Source organism: Manis javanica, chromosome 8, assembly GCF_040802235.1.
Source record: "Manis javanica isolate MJ-LG chromosome 8, MJ_LKY, whole genome shotgun sequence".
In the NCBI taxonomy this organism is placed as follows: domain Eukaryota; kingdom Metazoa; phylum Chordata; class Mammalia; order Pholidota; family Manidae; genus Manis; species Manis javanica.
This window is the reverse complement of record NC_133163.1, coordinates 30,645,035-30,663,564: the sequence shown is the minus strand read 5'-3', so window position 1 is coordinate 30,663,564 and position 18,530 is coordinate 30,645,035. Positions and strand designations below refer to the sequence as shown.

Sequence of the window (18,530 nt, the reverse complement as noted above, 5' to 3'; positions counted from 1 at the left end):
ACACAGAAAATGAAGACAAAATTCACAACACTTATATTTTTAGGGTGATGGTATTGATGAGTGAGGTTTTCTCTTTACTTTTAAATTCTAAGTTTATTATTTGAATACTGAGAAATATGAAACTAACAAAAGAAAATAAGCTTAGTTACTACTTTACCATGTATACTTTGTGTTTACAAAGTGCATCTGGAAATATTTCTGAGTGAAATAAGGGAGAAAAAGGTCATGATAAAATAACTTATACATACACCTTTATTTTTAGACAAATACAGCAATACAGATGTAAGTAAGGAGACTGCTTAAGTTCGGTAGGGGAACGGTTACCTTAAATCCTTTAAGAATAAGCACATTCTATACAAATGAGAAGGCTGTCTCAAAGAACTTCCAAGTTAGAAAGCCTATCACAGTAATGAGGTATAACGAAGAGGAGTCTCGCAAGCTTCTCTCTTGTCCAATACTCACTGAAGTCTCATTCGTTTTTCAGGAGGGCCTTTAGTGCTCACTGTCTGTTGGACGTTCTTTGTGGTCTCCTTCTCCTCGGACTTTACAGTTTCTGGCACAGGTTCTGCCTCTTTCTTTGTCTGATCCACTAGACATCAAAAACAGGTATTTTTTGGAGGGTGAGGAAGGTGGAAGGATGAGATCAATTTGGACAACAGTTCATGTGAATGGTTCAGACTCCTTCAAATTTATTCATAACTGCTTATTTCAAGCTCTAACTTTAGATGATTCATCAGGCAGCAGTTGAAGAACCTATTTACAAACCTAAAAACCTTATAACCCAAGTAAATTTGTGACATCAGACCCAAAAAAAAGCCATGACATTTAAGTAATACATTAGGCATAAATAAGATATGTAATTATTCTATCCCAGGTTTACAGACAGTTCAATACCTGTTTTTCAATGATGAAACAGAAGATCTTTTTAACAGTAAGATCTGAACTAAAAATGACCTCAATCTCCTTGGATTCTCCATGCCTCCTCAATACCTACTCTTATCACTCCAATTAATCTTTTACATACTAGTATCACTACCACAGTAGCACCATCTTTTGTCAGTTCAAGCAATTCAAAGTTTAAGAATAACAAACTACCATGGGAGAGTCTAGAAGGACAAAATGACCGCAGTTCATCTCATATGCTCTGTTACTGAGTTAAACAAGCTGTTTGGTCTTAATTCATGCTCAATAAGAATATCAGATGAACCATACCTGGGACTGGCTTTTCTCCAGACTTTTGCTGTAATTTAAAAAAAAGGTGGAGGGGTAGAAGAAAACAAGGCAGTTAGCAAGGTTTCTTCTTGAATTCCTAATTCTTATTAAAATTATACCTTTATTAAAATTAAATTATAAAGGACTTCATGAAGAGGAATTAATTCATGTACCATTAGAAGTAAATTTATCATTTTCTTATTCCCCTGTTCAAGAAAAAACAAGTCAAACTTAAAAAAAAACTTGAACATATACAAAACCCTGCATCCAGGCTACAATGCTTTATAAAAAGTAGCTAAGCAGAAAATGGGAAGGAATAATGGAGCCTTTCAAGATTCCAGAGGCTTATTTACTATAGGATATGAGCTACAAGAAAAGCAGAATGAATTTTGGCTAAACACTCTGACTTAAAGTTCGCAGATATGGGAAGTATGGAAACAGTATTTTTCTATGAATGCAAGTAAGGTTTCCGATGAGTGTACTATTAAAAATCAAAGTGCAGGGAAAAATGATGGGGGCACTAGGAGTCATGAACAAGATCAGACTGTCCATTCTGTAAAGCAGTTTTACTTGATTGGGCTCTGTCGTCCTCCTTTTCCTATTACCCAGGTTAAATGCCTTAAAACAGCTTCCTCCTCCTCCTCCTTCTCCACAAGGCTACCTACCTACCCCTCACCTACAGCCAATGACTCTGCATCCTATGTTTAAAAGAATCAAAGGATGTCAATGCCCCAAGTTCTCTCTCACCTACCTTCAAATTTATTATACCTTTACATACATAACATATACACACACAAATACCTTTATATACTTCCCTGCCATCTCAGAAGTGTTCTCTTCGTTTTAAGGTTAATGCCTCACTTTGTTTCCTGAATTTTTTTGAATTTAAATGCCCTCCCTGAGCTTTTTATCTATTCCTATGACTACACACTACATAATTTTCTGGTATCACACATTCCAGACTGATGTTGCCAGCTGCCTACTAGTCCACTTCAACTGCAAGTCTGGGGAGTTCTTACACTTAGTAAGACCAAAGCTGAGCTCCCTATTATTATCCATTGTGCAGAAAGGGCTAACATAGAAGGCCTGAGGGTGCTATCCTGAGAAAGGTCAGCTTGCAAGGTTGACCCTTGGCTAGTGACTAGGAATATGGATTTCAGGAGGGTTCCCACCAATCCTTAACTGATAATGGTGCTTCGTTATGCCTAGACTGTTGTACAAATCATCTTGGTTATGCTGAACACCTTTTTTCCTTCAAGGAACAAGCAATTTTGTATGTGCTAGAGAGTGCCTACATGATGAGTGCCGCTCCCCTCAAAAAAAGCAGACAACAAGTCTCTAATGGCCTTCCTTACGACATACATGCTGCTGCTTTTTTGTTTTGAGAAAAGTCTACTTTGTGTGACCCCTCATGGGAAGGAGAAAATTAAGGAAGCCTGCACATGGATTCCTCCAGATTCCACTCAAAAATGTCTTTTTTCCTTATATCTGGCTGTACATCCTTACTATGTCACTGGAATGAATCCCGAGTCCTTCAAGCAAATATCAAACATGGGAGTTATCATGGGAACTCCCAAAACAGCCACATTATCAAATCTTATGAACATGTTAAGACTTAAACATGTCTAAAGTAAGGGAACAAATTATTTTTCTTACTTTAAAAGAGGACAGGAAATATATAGCATAACACTGAGGAAGTGAGAAATTGCAAGGGCATATATTTACACAGCTAGTCCTGAAATCATTTGAACTATATAGGACACTGGATTATAACTAGACATTGGAAAAATATTCTTATCTACCCAATGCACACTAATATTTTCTAGTGAATACTGTCAGAAAAACTAGTAGGATGTGGTATGAGATGGAAAACTTACAATGGGGGTTCTTTTTCCTTTCTGACAAAATTTAATCAAGTAAAATTGGGGTAAACCTAGCTGAATATCTTACAATATTCTAACTTCTGAAAACAGCACTAAAAAGACATTCATCACAAAGGGCTCGGAGGACCTGAACTCCCATTACCGCAGTATTAGAGTAACTTTCAGTAGTATCAAGAATTAAAATATGGAGAAAGACACTTCAAAGAAACAGACAGAACTTTTCCAATATTCTCCTGAGCACTCATCATAGGGGAACTATCCCTGGGATCCAAAAGCTCAACTGTTAAATACAATGGATAAGGAAGCAAGTCCTAAACTAAAAATGGTTCTGCAAGACACAAGAGGTAAACAGGAGTTCACAGGAGACTTCAAGTAAACCAAGAGTCTATTTTCTTCTCTAGATCTGAAGAAAAACATTTTGGGTAGAGGAGCAAAGATTATTTCTCTAGAAAGCCATCTTTCTCCCAGTTCTGACATACTCTCTCTGAGAGCTGGCTTTTGGCCCTTAGAGAGTTAAAAGAAAGGTGAGGTTCTAGAAAATGACAACATGTGACTATGACCAAGCTTTTAAAACAAAATGTGAAAAACTCATTCAAACAATATAAAGTCTTCAACCTGCTTCAATAACTGGGAGGAAGTTGGGGAAGACATAAAATAAGATTGGCTATGATTAATCACTGTTGAAGCAGGGTGATGTGTACATTGGGGATTTCATTTTTAATTATGCTCTCTACTTTTATATATTTTAAGTTTCCTTGACTTTCCACAAGGTAGTTTTTTGTTTTCAGATTCAGAGAGTCTTTGAACTTTCTACATCGTACAGCATAGCTCACCAGGATAGTATAGTGTATGGGATTCAAGGAAGGACCCCTAATGAGAAAAAAGTAGCAGTGAGGCATCTGGACTATGCTGGAACCCAAACACACCAGTAAGCTACTAAATGTTCCAGAGGTTGGTAAATGAAAACAGAACCCCTAACAACTGTATTTAAATCAAAATCTGTTTCTTTTCCTATATTCTGAGTTTCAGTTAATGACACCAAGCCTAAATCTAGGCCTGAAGCCTAAAAATTATCCTTAATGCCAATCTCTCCAAATCCAACCACCAAGTTTAGGTGATCCTAAATCTGAAGTATGTCTTGAATCCATCTCCTACCTATCTATGGCCACAAAATTAATTCAAGCTTTCCAAAACCTTAACTTCCCTCGTTACAAACGTCATACTTTCCTAAGCATCATCTACATTGTTATTGGTTATCTTCCTAAAACACAAAACTACATTACTTCCTTGCAAGTATGTTTTAAACATTTTAATGGGTTTCTACGCCATCATCACTAATTCTCAGCTTGTCAGTGATGAGGGTACAGAAGATGAGGTAGACGACTTCCAGTATAGTTCAAGAGAGAGTATTTGAAAAACATACAAAATTGTCCATGCTTTTGTTTGTCTTTAGTGATGATAGCTATTGTTTTAACATTTCAAATAACTTTAATACCTCTGGAAACCTGTTATGTTTATGGGAAACAGGTTATGGGGAATGGGTTATGGGTTTAAAATAGCAAATAAACATAAGACTACAGAATTAGCCATAACTCCTTTGTAAAGCATACAAATTTTCTGAATCTGACCTTAATCCATCTTTTAAATCTCATATTCCAATACTCCTCCCCTCCATAAACACAGTGTAAACATTCATAATATCTTGGGGATTTTTTCCTACATAATGGAGATATAATTTATATACAAAAAACTGCATATACTTATACTTAACATATATAATCAGGTGAGTTTGGACATATAAAGACATGTGTGATGCCATCAGAAAATCAAGGTAATAAAGATACCCATCACCACCAAAAGATTCCTTAGGTTCCTTTGGTTTTTGGTTTTTTGGTGTGCTAAGAATACTCAACATGAGACCCACTCTCTTATAAAGTTTTTAAGTGCAGAACACCATTTTTAACTATAGGCACTACACTGTACAGCAGACCTCTAGAACTTATCTTGTGTAACAGTAACTTTATATCTACTTAAAAACTCCCTATTTCCTTTCCCACTTCCTCCATCCCTCTGACAACCACCATAATATTTTCTGCATCTAAAAGTTTGTTCCAGATACCTCATATAAGTTGTATCATACAGTATTCATCCCCCTGTGACTGTCTTATTTCACTTAATGTATCTTCCAGGTCCATCCATGATACCACAAATGGTATAATTTTCTTCTTTTTTAAAGCTGAATAATACTCCACTGTATGTGCATACCACAATTTCTTTATTCATTAATCTGTTGATGGACATTTTGGTTATTCCATACCTTGGCTATTGTGAATAATGCTGCAATAAATGTGGGAGTGCAGCTGTCTCAGATTTCAAGCCATATTATGAAGCTACAGTAATCAAAACAGTATGGTATTGGCATTAAAACAGAGATATACATCTATGGAACAGGGGAGCCCAAAAATAAATCCATGCATACAGGGTCAATTAATTTACAACAAAAGGCCAAGAATATACAATCAGGAAAGGAAGGTCTCTTCAATAAATGGTACTTAGAAAACTGGGGAGGCACAAGCAAAATAATGAAATTAGACAACTATCTAACATCACATATAAAAATTAACTCAAAAATGGATTAAAGACTTAAACATGAGACCCAAAACCATAAAACTCCTAGAAGAAAATACCCAAGTTTCCTGACATTAGTCCTGTCGATTATTTTTTTAATTTGACACCAAAAACAAATGAATCAAAAACAAAAGAAAAACAAGTGGGACTACATCAAATTAAAAAGCTCCTGCACAGCAAAGGAAAAGTCAAACTACTGAATGGGAATAGATATTTGCACACCATTTATCTGACAAGGGGTTAATAATCCAAAATATGTGAAGAACTCATACAACTCAAAAGCAAAAAAAAACCCGAAATAACTAGTTGAAAAAACAGGCAGAAGAAATGAATAAACATTCTTCCAAAGACATACAAATGGACAACAGGTATATGAAAGGTGCTCACCATTGCTAATCATCAAGGAAATGCATGAGATTTCTCTTCACACTTGTTAGAATAGTTGTCATTAAAAACAAGTGTTGGTGAGGATGTAGAGAAAAGGAAACCCTTGTTGATAAGAATGTAAACTGGTACAGCCACTATGGAATACAGTATAGAGGTTCCTCAAAAAATTAAAAATAGAACTATTGTATGATCCAGCAATCCTACTGAGGTACTTATCCAAAGCATTATTTACAATAGCCAAAATATAAAAAAACCTTACATATCCATCAACAGATGAATAAAGATGTGGTGTATATATAAGCACCCATACACACAATGGAGTATTATTCAGCTATGAGAAATAAGGAATCCTGCCATTTGCAAGAAATGGATGAACCCTGAGGGCATTATGCAAAGTGAAATAAGTTAGAGAAATACTGTACAATATCATTTATATGTGAAATCCAAAAGGCCAAACTCACAGAGAGTAAGTGATAGTTATCAGCAGCAGGAGCAGGGGTTAAGGAGACGTTGATGAAAGGGTACAAGTATCCAATTATAAGATGAGTAAGTTCTGGAATCTCATGTACAACATGGTGATTATAATATTATATACTTGAAAGTTGCTAAAAGCAAATCTTAAATGATCTTACTATAAATAAGAAATGGTAATTATGTGATATGATGGAAGTGTTAGATAATACTATGGTAGTAATCATTTTGCAGTATGTAAATGTATCAAATCATCACATCATACACCTTAAATTCATACGTTGTATGCCAATTTTATCTCAATAAAGCTAGAAACAAAAAATTTATTCCTAAGGTCTTTTTGTTGATGCTACTGTAAATGGGACTTGTTTTCTTAATATCCCTTCCAGATAGTTTATTAGTATACAAAAATGCAACATATTTTGAGTTGATTTTGCATCTTGCAACTTTGAGTTAATTTGCAAACATTTGATGAGATCTAATGTTTTTTTATTGGGATATTTAGTGTTTGGTATGTATAAGATCCTGTCATTAGCAAACAAGAGACAATTTTACTTCTACTTTTCCTATTTGGATGGCTTTTGTTTTCTTGCCTAATTTCTCTAGCTAGGACTTCCATACTATGTTGAACAGAAGTGTGGAGTGAACAGCCCAGTCTTATTTCTTAATTAGAGGAAAAGCTTTGTATTATTTCACCACTGAGTATGATGATCACCACAGATTTGTCATGTATGGCCTTTATTATGTTGATGTACATTCTTCATATAGCTAGTTTTTCTTAAGTGTTTTTATCATAAAAGGGTACTGAATTTTGAAAAATTATTTTCTCCATTTATTGAGTGATCAAATGATTTTTATCCTTCATTCTGATGTGATGAATCACATTGACTAATTTCAGTATATTGAACCATCCTTGCATCCCAGGGATGAATTCCACTTGATCATGGTGTATGATCTTTTTAATATGCTGCTGGATTCAGTTTGTCAATATTTCATTGAGAATTTTTACATCTATGTTCATAAAAGGTACTGGACTATAATTTCTTTTCTTATAGCATATTTGTCTATCTTTGGTATCAGAGTAATGCTGGCATTATAAAACGAATCTGGAAGTGTTCTCTTCAATTCTTTTGCAAGAGTTTGAAAAGGATTGGTGTTAATTCTCTTTAAATTGTTGGCAGAATTCACCTATGACGTCATCTAGTCCTAAACTTTTTGCTGGAAGATTTGTGATTAGAGATTCAATTTCTTTATTCATTTTTAGTCTGTTCAGATTTTCTATTTCTTCATGACTCAGTCTTGTAGATTATATGTTTGTAGTAATTTCTTATAGTTATCCAATTCGTTGGCATGTAATTGTTTATAATACTCTCTTATCCTTTTGTTTCTGTGGCATCAGTTTTAATGTCACTTTCATTTCTAATTTTATCTGAGTCTTTCCTCTTTTTTCTGTTAGTCTAGCTAAAAGTTTGTCAATCTTTTCAAAACACCAACTCATAGTTTTAGTGATTTTTTTCTATTTTTCAAGGCTCTACTCCATTTATTTTTGCTAATCTTCATGATTCCTTTCCTTCTGCTAACTTATATGTGGAAATTAAACATCCTCCCAACCAATCAATGAGTCGAAGAAGATATCAAAAGGGAAATCAGAAATTACCTGGAGAGAAATTAAAATAAAAACAATATACCAAAACTTACAAGATGAAGCAAAAGCAGTACTAAGTTTACAGCAATCAGTGGCTACTTTAAAAAGAAAGTTCTCAAACAATCTAACTATACACCTCAAGGAACCAGAAAAAGAAACTAAAGATTTTCTGGTTTCTGAGTATATATTCATTAATACTTTATGTTTCTGGTTTTGCATGTTCTAGTCCCATTTTCTAGATCAGTACTGGCCAAAAGAAAATATATGTGAACCACAAATGCAAGCTAGTAATGAATTTTTTCAAAAAGAAACAGGTAATTTTATTATACTATAACCAAACACACCTAAAATATATATTAACATTTAATCAACATTTTTAAATTACTGAGATATTTTACTTTTTTTTTTGTACTAAGTCTTTGAAGACAGTATGTATTCTACACTTACATCAAAATCCAATTTGGACTAGCTATGTTTCAAATGCTCAACAGTCACATGTGCCTAATGGCTACTGTACTGTGCAGGTCTAAATGTTCTTTCCCCACCCTCACTAGTATATACTATGTACTCAATGAATTGTCAAACACACCTAACTTCGTACACTCTGTAGAGATTACTCATCACCTTATGTAAGCCATAATTCATTCATTCATTTATTTAACAGACACTGTTTCATCTTCACGTACCATTCATGGGATTTCTCCAACCCGGCTTTCCTGTCCAAAGTTCCAACTGTGTCCTCTGCTCCCTTCACTTACACATCACCATTCCAACAGCACATATATCATATAATTGAATCAGAGAAAAGGGAAGGGGATGCGTGTTCTAAAATCATATTCTGGTATGAAAAATGTTATTTAATCTAAAACTACCTTTGAAAATATCTTAAATAGGGTCCCACCAGAAGAAAAATAGTATTACCTTGTATGTACACAGCCCTGTAAAGATCATCAGTAAAACTGAGAATTATCATAAGAACGTTTACATATATTCTATCTCATTCGACTTCAAAAATGTACTTAGTAGAAAGGCAGGTGGATTTGCTATTGCTGTTGGAAACTCCCCAAAATAACTTAATGGAATTCATATAATTTAAATACCAATAAGATGTACCTCCCTTAATTATTACTCCTGCCTCCTCCATTTATCAAACCAAACCCTTGACATCAAATCTACTCTTTTTGTTAGAAAATTTTTATCATTTTTAAACAATTATATGTCCACTATTTTAGGCTGGAAGGCAGCACACAGAGCAAAAACAGAATGAGTTTCATATTCTAGTTTTGTTACCACCTATAACACTTTCAGCAACCTTTTGAATGAGAACACTACCTCCATACAGTCCTCACAGTTTGTGATGATTCACTGAGGGATTCAATTAAAGAGCACAGAATAGTGTTCATTCCATTCCTTTACCCACTTGGGCAATTCCTTTATCCACTTCGTCCACTGTTTTTGAAAACCTTTCCAATGATTTAGAGATCACTTTTTAACTAATGAGAAAATTTACTATTTTTAAATTTCATCTGAAATAGTTATCAATTAAAAATAAATATGCCAGGAAAAAGCATCAAATCAAAACTAACCACACACATTTTCATTACCTGCACAAATTTGGGTGGAAATTTTTGTCTAAGGTCTAAGAGTAAAGCGTCCACACGTTGTCTCTGGAAAATAGAGCTTGGTTCTTCTTTCCTTTTGGCTTTAGGTTTGACTTTATCTATTAAAATATGAAGTCCACATCAAAACATTGCCTAATTAAGTTTGGTGTCCCATATTTTACAAATTTTTGTCCACCATGAATAGAATCAAACTTTGTTTTAATGGTTATTATTCCAAAGCTAAAGCCCCAAGTGAGTTAAACATATTTAAAAAGCTGACAGGTCTTTTAAAGTTTTGCATTATTTAAATCACAAATTATAGGTTTGAAATTATCTTGTATATATTTGAGTGTATTAAATGGTCTTTTCTCATAAAACATAATAGGTGGAGAACAAGCAGGACATCAGCAGCTGGAGAGACTACAGGACCTGGCATCATGACAGGCAATAACATGGAAAGATCAGAAACAGACTAGTCATCTGGAGATAGGGTTCTATGAGTATTTCTCCTACTTTGAACACCAAGGGGGACTCAGGTTTCAAATTTCAAGATAACTCAACAGTCAGGTACATAAGAAATATCATTACTCATTCCTCATCACTGATTTCCTCTATATGTTTCAAATATTTTAAAACCCTGAATCAACTTTTCAAAGGCTACCAGTTATCTAACAGATAAAAACGTATACCCGTTTCTATTGGAAAGTTATTATTACCAGGAGTTACATAAATAACAGCCATGATGTTCTACGAAGAATCTTCCTTATGGAGAAGTACAACAACCTAAAATCATCAATAACTGTTTCCCCAAAGAAAATAGCTTCATTCTCAGAGCACCAAAAAGTGTTTTATGAGGGTCTAGGTGCCCTACATACCTTGCTCTTCATGATCTTTAAAGTGCCACCAATATCCTTTGGAAGGATGATATCGACAGTATGACATAGCTTCATCAAAAGCTGACTGAATGCCATGCACTGCAGTAAGCTTGTAAAGAGAAAATGAATTTTGAATTTCTCATTAGATCAACCACAATCTCCAAAGTAAATACTCAAAAAATATTACATATGCAAAGACAGTAATTTCCTCTTTTTTCAAAACCTAAATCACTACATAGCTGGGACTATGGTATATACTTTTAACATGGAGTTGGCCCACAGTAACCAATGCTCAAGACATTGTAATAGTCAATACTTAATACCAACTTACACACGAGAGAGGAGCTCCTGTTTAATTCTTGGAAGCAAGGTAGCTCAATTACAAGTTTTCTTCAGTGTTTAAAGAATGTGAAGACACTTACCGCTCTAGAGTTTATAACTGATCCCAAGTCTGGTGCCTGATAGATCACTCCAGCAATAATATAGTAATCAGCCAGTGGGATAACTAATGCAGTAAAAACAGTAGTAATAATAATGAATGTAAGTATGCACACAAACTGCTAAATCAGATTTCCACATAAGAACAACTGAAATTTGACATTTTCTCATATTAAAGACAGGGTTTGGCAATGCCTACTTTACTGGCAAACAGCCACACTCATTCATTTACATTATTATCTAAAGCTGCTATGGTACTAGTTGAGTAGCTGTCATATACACCATGATGCTCACAAAGCCTAAAATATTTACTCTCTGGACCTTCACTGAGAAAGTTTACCAACTCTTGCCCTATAGCAGTGCTTCTCAAACTTTAATGTGCATCTGTATCACCCGAGGATCTTACTAAAATCACACTCTTACTCAGTAGGGATAGTGCATTTCTAACAAGTTCCCAAGTGGTCCAATGCTACTCTCAGTCAACTACACAATGGGTAGTAAGACCTTAGAGCAAGAGCTTTAGAGCCCAGGTGAAGATATCAGAGGCACTGAACTTGCCTCTATGCCCCAGTGCTGGATCCTAAGGAATAAAACAGCTGTTAGTGAGGCTGATGCTATCTTGTATAGCTACTGTACCTTGAACCCTCTCATCATGGAAATCCTGTCCCTGGTCTTGCCTTTGAACTCTAAGGTTATTTTTTTCTGAGCAGGGACTTTTGATTTTGAAACTAAATTTAGATTCTTGACTCCAGAACCACACTTCTTTAGCAAGTCATTCTGCAGAATCCATACCGGGTGAATGCTGTCCCTAAATGTCTTGATGAGGATATCTAATTAGGAGATGTAGCTGGTCATCTCTGGAATAGGTGACTAGCTCTTGATTCAAAATCAAATCTGAATTCTATAGTGTAATTCCTAAATCAAGTTTTTGTTTGGTAATATAACCCAGATAAGACTTTTTGGTTGAATGTGTCATTGAGGATTCTCAATTGATCCTCTGAATTTGGGGCAACTACATCTACCATGTATCTTCTAACAGAATTAGACACAGTGAATGAAGAGGAGAAAAAAAAGTTACTCAGGATGCTGGAGAGTTGAAATCCCAACAACTGTGCTCACAGGAAAAGGTGGCTTCAATGTGGTAAGTTGCTCTATTAGTGCTTGAAGAGTTGTCCACAGACATGTTAGAAGACTCCTAATGTCTGCCTATGTCTAATGGAACGTGCCTTTTGAAAACAATTCTTACATGGTAAAGTTATACCTGCTGTACCAGTCTGCCTAGACAATTGGTTCAAATGATATGATTATAATGGAAACTTGATTTCCTTCTGAGAGCCTGGACTTTTGGCAGAGGACGTCTATATGATTAGCCCTCAATAAAAATTCTGGGCTCAGTCTCAAATGGACTTCCCTGAGCAGACATATTACACATAGGGGGCTGCATTTCAGTGCTGGAGACAGGGTATACTTGGTGTTGCCCCTTGCAAGAAGGAAAGCATAGGAAGCTTACACACGGATTCCTATACCACACGATGTGATATAATTTTTTCCCTTACTGAGCTGTGTATCCTTATTGTGCTGCTGTAACAAATCTTAGGCATAACTATATGCTGAGTATGCTGAGTCCTCCTAGTAAATCATTGAACATATATGTGGTCCTGGGATCCCCAAAACAAAACCAAATCGAAAAAATTAGGCACATATAGCTCAGGATATAAACCATGGTATTTAAAGAAGAAAATAACAGCAGAGAGCCCCGCACTCTGGCAAACAGGGTAGAGCCATAAAGGGGCTGCCCCCTCGCCTGCCAGGCAATGCTCGTTCACAGGGATCCTGATGCTAAACCATTTGTAGATGATCTGCTTCTATGTCAGGGTTTCCTTAGTAGGAGGGCATCTCCCTCGCTGCAATTTATTAAATCAGTCCATGACACAAGGGTGTTTAAAGAAAAAAGAGGAGAAAAAGAAAATAATGCCGGAAGTTTACACATTTTACCTTGAGTAGGGGACTGCCGCTGTTGCTTCCGAACGATAAAAAGAATGGGCTCCTGAGCATGTAAAAGGATGTACTCTACTCCAACCATCTGACTGAAAACACAACAGACATCTAGAAATCTATAAGTGCCCTACAATTCTGTAAAAAATTCAAAGTATTATATAAAAGTATAGCAACATTGTAAACAGAATTAAAACTGTCTTTGATATTAAAAGCTGGCTGTTCAATAAGACTGAGTATTTAAAACTGAATATAAAACTAAAAAACTGTTCAATATTCTCAGGTAGGCAGAATACAGAGTACGATCTAGTTTTTAAACAACTAAATTTCTGTACAAAAATTCATGATTAACTTAAATCTTGAGTATTTTCAGTCATGAAAGTTTACTGAAGAGCCTACATTTCAAAAAGGCAACCAGAATACCATGTTGCTTCCTGATGAAGAGCTATAAATATATCTAAAATATAAAAACATACAGGAAGACTATACATCTCAACTATACGTGTCAACTATATATTTTATCCAACTAGAAAACATCAAAAACCTTCCTTTCCCCAACAATTTTTTGACCTGATAAATTGTATTTGAAAGCAATAGTAAGTTGTCTTAATAGCTGTAAATATTTGTCTCATAACAAAAGCTATTTAAAATACCATAAAGATTTAATTTCATGAACTCCCCCCACCTCAGTGTTCAGTTAACGTAAGAAAAACTGTATTACACAGTTGTTTTGGAAACTTCGATAACAGCAATATTTCTTAATTATTTAGCATCCTCACTCTAAAGAATCTTGGTTTGCACTTGGCTAAAATTTTATTTTCTTTACTTGTCAAAACAAGAAGAATCTACTATAAACCAGACTATGGTTGAAGACATCAAATCAGATGTACAGGAGACAATAAGCATGGTTACCTGGTTGAACATAACAATTGCATTGCTAAAACTGCTCATCAGATTTATATCTATAAAAAAACCTCAGAGCTGTATTTTAATTGGACAGTAATATATGAATAAAAAAAAGACTTCCAGGTTACAAATGACTACTAATAATTCCTTCGCATGTCAAATCTATATAAACTCAAACAGAACTCCAGTTCTTCCAAAACTCCTACTCTGTATTTCATGATCCAGTTTAAAAGAACCACTCATTGCAAAATCTCTAACTAGCAAAGATGCTACCTTCTTCCAATAACTTACTTTAAGTGTTCTAATGTCAGCCTCTGCATTTTGACGACTTCATTATTACATGTCCTGTCGTAAAAAGGATTACTTCTTTCTGAAAAGTAATCCAAGACACTTCCACTGTTCAAAATGGGGATCCAGGAACTGTCAACCCAAGAGATCCCCAGCAGATTATCTACAGGAAAGAAACAAATTGATAAAGAATGAGAAAAAAGAAAAAAAAATCCAATCCAACAATATTTACCATGCATCTAATGTAGGAGGCACTATAAACATAAGGATGACATGGCTTCTATCCTATATACTCTTAGTCTAACAGAAGAGACAAGCATGCAAGAAAGCAATGACAACACAACACGCAAAGTGCTAAAAGAAAGGTATGAATAACTGTGTCATGAAGCACAATGGAGGGAGCAGAATACGTTATCTGAGGGAAAAGGAATGATTTTTCATGGAGTGTGAAGGAGGTGAGTTTTAGCACTTTAAATTAAGTAAAGGTTCATGATGGAGAAAAGAAGAGCAAAGAATGCAGAGAGAATGCAGTACAAAGATAGAGGGGAAAAATAGCTATTATATGTTTAAAGAATAACCTAAGTGAAGAAGTGACAGGATTTGAAATCTAGAAAGGTTTTTCAAAAACCAAGAAATCCTTTGTTTTATGTTGGCAACTAATGCAAAAATTTTCAAACAACATGCATACCAAAGAAAACACATCCATAGCTATTAGTTTGAGACCTCCCAATTAGGAGCAGAGAAGTAAGTTAGGAAGCTATTATTATGGAGGAGATAATGATGTGAAAGTTAAGGAACAAATGAAAAGTAGAATGCCCTTAATTACAGCCATACCTATTTTAGAGTAGAAGTAAATCTCAACTTTTTCAAAAAGTAAAAAGAAAAAAAAAAGACATAGTAAATAGCTAAGTAGCTTTAATTAATGGGCTTCTATTGGCTGCAATGATGTTTCATATCACTGGCTATACTAAATCCCACCTGGTGTAAGTCATTAACATCAAAATGCCTATATAATACTGGCTGAAAAAGGAAGAACTGAAAACTTGAACCTCTCCTAAACAGAAACTGCTTCTGGTATCTTTGAAGTGTAGGATTAAGAGGGTAGTATGTGGCTGTGAAATAAAATGTAATTATCTGTCCCACTTAGAGACTATGTGTGACTACAGCTCCATAGAAAAAATACACCACCAAGTCAAGCCAACTCCAAACACTTCTTAGCATCTCCACTGTTATCACCCTAAGTCCAAGCTACCTCCACATCTCCATGCATCACAGAAATGGCCTAATTGGTCTCTCTAATTCCACCCTTGCTCTCCTACACTGTTCTCAGTAGCCAAGGTGATCCTAAGAAAAAGTAGGTCAGATTATGTTCATCACTTCTGGACAAAACTTTCCAGTGGCTCTCCAGTTTACTCAAAAGAAAAGCCAAAACCATACCATAGCCTGCAATCCCTGTATTATCAATCCCCGATTACCTCTCTAACCTCATTTCCTTCCCACCTTCTCTCTCTCTCTCTCTCTCTGCTTCCACCATACTGTTCCTTTTAATGATATATTCTTTAAAAAACTGTTCCTTGCTGTTCCTTTAACACATCAGACACACTCCCACCTTAAAGCCTTTGTAATAACCCTAACAAATCTAAATAAAAAATATAACATTATGAAAGTTAAATATTTTTAAATAGTCTAAAGGACTAAATGTTTCTCTTTTTTATTCAGCAAGGAAGCACACTGACACAGCCCAAGTGCAGCTCTCTATCAGTAAGTGATGAAATTAGGCCCCTAAAACTCACTTATGATGAAAGACAAACATGTGAAAACATTACCCAGGAATGCTGAAGATCACTGAACATTTTGAGCGGCTATAAATGAGAACACATTTGTAGTAAGGTGGCTACACTCCTATTTAGCTACTAGTGCAGAAAAAATAATCTCAAACTTGTCCTGTTAAAAATCAAGTATATACAAACAAAAATAACCCTATATAGAAATGATTAGGAATATCATAATACATAAACATACTCTGAGGAAAGCCCTTTTTCTTTATGGGAGCGGGAGGGGGAGTGAGAGGGGTAAATTCAACCATGAACCTCAGCTTGCAACTAGGTACAAAAATACACAATTTCTTAGGGAAAAGTACTACACAGTTCCAAACAGAAAGAAATCTATGTTGAGAGTTTCACACAAGTATAGGAAGTTTTGTGGGTCACCACCACAAGAGCAGGCTCTTTCACTCAAAGGAATTTTCCTCGGGAACTTCCATACCTCCTCCCAACAAGGTGGAATCTGGTCTGTTTCAAAGTAAGTTCTCACGCTTTCGCTGTTTTTTAATCGCCTGTCCGTTCACTCTTTGAAATCCCAGGGCACAATTTCTAAGTTTTTCTTTTTTTTCAAACAAATTCCCTGAAACGTATTTGTGCTGAGAGGAGAATGTATGGCCTAATGCTACTGAGATCAAAATAATATTTAAGGGATGCACCTCCATATATTCAGATTCAACAAATATTTGAGTACCTTTACAGTTTAGCTGTGAAAAGGAAAGGACCCCTGCCTTCAGCTAATTGTTGGGTGTTCGATGGGAGGTATTCCAGGCTCAAAAATAAAACGTATATTAAAAAATCTTCCAGATTCATACACAGAGTTGTGTGGGGTGCCACGTCCGGAATAAGGTAGCCTGCACGTCAAGTCCCAAAAGATGAACTGAGACAGGGACCGTGGGTGTAGTCAGAGTAGGGTGAGGGCCTCCCGAAAAAGCAAGGCAGGATATTTGCAGTCAGAGCAATGTAACTACATGCAAGGAAACCCCCTACTAAAACTCTGTTAAACATTCAGCTCTAGAGTCATTCTTCAGTTACATCAGTTGGTGTACCCCAGATAAAGAAGAGTAGCACATGTTTATTTTATGCTAATCATTTATAATCATGTGTAAGATTCACTTTAACATGCTAAACGGCCCAGGCCTATGTGCTGTCTTTCCTCCTTCAGATCTGATGAACTGATTTTGCAAACTGGGCAAAGTAACTTAGCATGCAAGCCCAGCCATAACACAGTAAAAGGCAAGAAGAATTCCACCTTAAAGATAAGACTGCACTTAACTTACTCTTTAGCAAACAATACCTCAGCCCACCTTGGGGGCTGAGCAGGTGACCTTGTTTCTTATGCTCCCAGACCAAGATGCTGGTATCTCAGGGAGAAATCAACAGAGCAGTAAGTTACTTGTAACAAGTTAATTCTAAATATTCTAGGACCACTTAGTAAGTCCACACCCCTAAGCTTTTTTTCATTTTCTCGAAAAATCCTCATCTGCCTATAAAACCCCTAGACAAGGCACCACCCCAGACTCTCTTGTCCCCTCCTGGCGTGAGCCGGGAGCTCTGTCCTTTCACTTTATCTCTAAATAAAAGCCTGTACCTTGATCTCCTACCCTGAGTGTTTGTGAAGCTCATTCTTCGGCTTCGTGAACAAGAACCCCCGCATCAGAACCAAACCATGTCGGCTCATTAGCCTCTTCTCTGCCCAACGGCCGTTCCCTCACCAGACAGAAATGACCCCAATGTTGTTGTAGAGCTAAGTACTGCAGCTCTGAGGGCTCAAAGCCCAAAGCTTCTCCCACCCCTCGGTTTCCAAGCTTGAGACCCTTGAGGAGGCGGGGAAACTTGGCAAGTTTTCGCCAGATTCGAGCCTTAGGTTGTCCACAGAAAGGATTCACAGGATGTTGGGAGACATCCCAAAAAAGACCGAACTCTGTCCCCGCGAGCTATAAACCCCTAAACCAGACCCCAGACAATCAGTAAACAGAGGATAACAGCAGTTACCTCGAATATCCACAGCCGCCATAACTCCAGGATCCCTCGCGGGTTCTTCTTCCGGCGCAGAATAAACTTACTAACCATAACGACGGAAGTGGCGGGTTGCACATCGCAGGGATGGAGAGTGGGAAAGCCAATAGGGGAGGAGGCTGCAGAGCCCGGAAGAGGACACAGAAGAGGAGTAGGCGGGGAGAACAGGGGCGAGGAGAACGGGGGCGGGGCGTGGAGGGGCGGGGGCGGGGCCGGGAGGAAAGAGGAAGAGAGGGGCGGGACGGAGAGGGCCGCCCCCAAGGAAAGAAGAAGGGAGGCGCGGCGCACTACGGTTAAAGTAAATTTGGCCTCCGAGGGAAAAAAAAAAAATGAGCGGATCCCTGCCCTACATGCACCACTGA

The 18,530-nt window shown here is 36.5% G+C and overlaps 1 protein-coding gene across 3 annotated transcripts; it reads right to left on the bottom strand.

The window, feature by feature from the left end:
- Positions 1–223: 223 nt before the first annotated feature.
- On the bottom strand, positions 224–18,285 carry MED6 (mediator complex subunit 6). 3 transcript variants are annotated; one of them, XM_036999039.2, is made up of 9 exons: positions 18,145–18,285; positions 14,333–14,492; positions 13,136–13,227; positions 11,125–11,207; positions 10,703–10,811; positions 9,831–9,946; positions 8,913–8,974; positions 1,213–1,240; positions 224–589 (listed from the first exon to the last, which is right to left on the bottom strand). In XM_036999039.2, the coding sequence occupies exons 1-9, from the start codon at positions 18,164–18,166 to the stop codon at positions 545–547; spliced, it is 717 nt and encodes a 238-aa protein (XP_036854934.1). In that variant the 5' UTR covers positions 18,167–18,285; the 3' UTR covers positions 224–544. The 3 variants fall into 3 exon arrangements, with proteins under 3 accessions (XP_036854934.1, XP_017519217.1, XP_036854992.1); XM_017663728.3 differs by lacking the exon at positions 8,913–8,974; XM_036999097.2 differs by lacking the exons at positions 1,213–1,240; positions 8,913–8,974.
- Between the last annotated feature and the right edge of the window lie 245 nt (positions 18,286–18,530).